This window comes from Littorina saxatilis, linkage group LG7 (assembly GCF_037325665.1).
Source record: "Littorina saxatilis isolate snail1 linkage group LG7, US_GU_Lsax_2.0, whole genome shotgun sequence".
Lineage (NCBI taxonomy): Eukaryota > Metazoa > Mollusca > Gastropoda > Littorinimorpha > Littorinidae > Littorina > Littorina saxatilis.
Window position 1 is genome coordinate 24,913,346 of NC_090251.1, and position 1,670 is coordinate 24,915,015.

Here is a 1,670-nt window from a genome sequence, read left to right on the forward strand (position 1 = left end):
AGGCAGAGGTAAGAGAGTAGACCCTCTAAAAAATCAAAATGGGGGCCCTGAGAACCTCTAGGTGGGGCATCCGTTGGGAGCCCTGATCATGGTCAACGTGAAAACAGGTTTATATTCTTTGAAAACGAATTCTTACGTTCTCTGTGATGGTTATGCTAACTACAAGTACAACAAATTGTTATGTTAATTGTAAGGATGGGCATGTTCAATTTTACAATGGATATGTTTACTAAAAGTGGATGCGTTCATTGCGACATTACATAGATGTGCATGGTTTACGTGACAAATGACACCTTCACGTGAAATTGGACCTATTGCCCCCCCCCCCCTCTTGTCCGTTTCCTAACAACAGCAACTGTGTGTCTTCCCTTCTGTGATATCGTCTGTCTCAGTTCTGCTTTTTAGGGTTTTGCCTTGTTGTTTATGTCACACGATGAAGACCCAAGGGTCCACACTTTAGTGTTGTGTTGTCAAGCATCTTCTTCAGACACAACGTGAGTACAGAATTGTTATGTGCATTTAAATGATCTATTGACAGAAGTGGGATAAGGAGGTTGCCATGTTGGCACAGAAATGGGCAGACAACTGCGATTTCAAGCATGATGGCAACACGGCCAGGTGGATTCCCGGTGAGTCTGTGTCCTGCGTGGCTACCTTCATGCAATCATAGGACAACAACAAGCAACCTGATAACAGCTAGCGGACATTTTGACCGTTCAGTTGGGAGGGGTTGTTCTCCGCCCCTGCAAGTGCTTGTTTTGGCCCAAATAAGAAAGAATAAAAGAAGAAGAAGAAAGACATTATTCAACAAAGTCGAGATTTTCTTTCTGAGCAATTTTTAGTTATTTTTTACCCCAACAAACCAAATTAAATGACATTTTGAAGCAATTAGAAAGAAGGAGTTAGGACAATTACGGAACTGAGATGATCATACAATTAGAACAGTTTTGAGTGTCATTCTGACGAATATTTGCAAGTCAAAAAGATGTTGATCAAATCGTTTTGATTGAATGATTCTTACGAAAATATAAAGTCGATATAAGATTTAGCACGCTAATTGTTGTGGAATTAATTGTTGGGGTACTCTTTGTGTGACCTTCAGGCCGCTTCAAGGTGGGTCAGAATCTGGCCTCGAACCAAAAGGATTGGCAGAGCGCCATCAACGCCTGGCACGGCGAGGTCAAGGACTTTACCTACGGCGTTGAAAACCCTGACCTGCACACTGTGGGTCACTACACGGCTGTGAGTAACCAGGGCCGAGGTGCACGAGAAAGTTACCAACCGGGTGGGAGCCAGCCGCGGTGAAGGATTGGTTGACATTGAGATTTGTTGTGATTTCAACGAATCAGACCCCACGGTTTGTTCTCACCCGTTTTGGGTTTAGGGTTCACCCACTTTCGCTTCGTGCACTCTAGCCATGTCAACCAATATCTGTCTATATCTGTCGATAATATAAGATGTTTGATGGGTTGTTGACAGACCAGCTTTTTTGTCGGTCCGAAGGGGAGCATATCGTCTTTTGTTTCATATTTATTGACCAAGGCCGAAGGCCGCGGTCAATAAATATGAAACAAAAGTCGATATGCCCCCCCGAGGACCGACAAAAAAGCTGGTCTGGCAACAAACCATCAAACATCGTTTTTGTCATCATTTTGGTGGTTCAACATTAA

General features: G+C 43.4%; 1 protein-coding gene across 1 annotated transcript in view; it reads left to right on the forward strand.

Moving 5' to 3' along the window:
* LOC138970161 (cysteine-rich venom protein triflin-like) overlaps positions 1-1,305 on the forward strand; it is a 1,797-nt gene extending 492 nt beyond the window's left edge. The window contains exons 3-4 of the mRNA XM_070342650.1: positions 539-629; positions 1,103-1,305. Of these exons, the coding sequence (XP_070198751.1) occupies positions 539-629; positions 1,103-1,305 (294 nt within the window). The remainder of the gene's footprint in view (positions 1-538; positions 630-1,102) is intronic.
* The last annotated feature ends 365 nt before the right edge of the window (positions 1,306-1,670 follow it).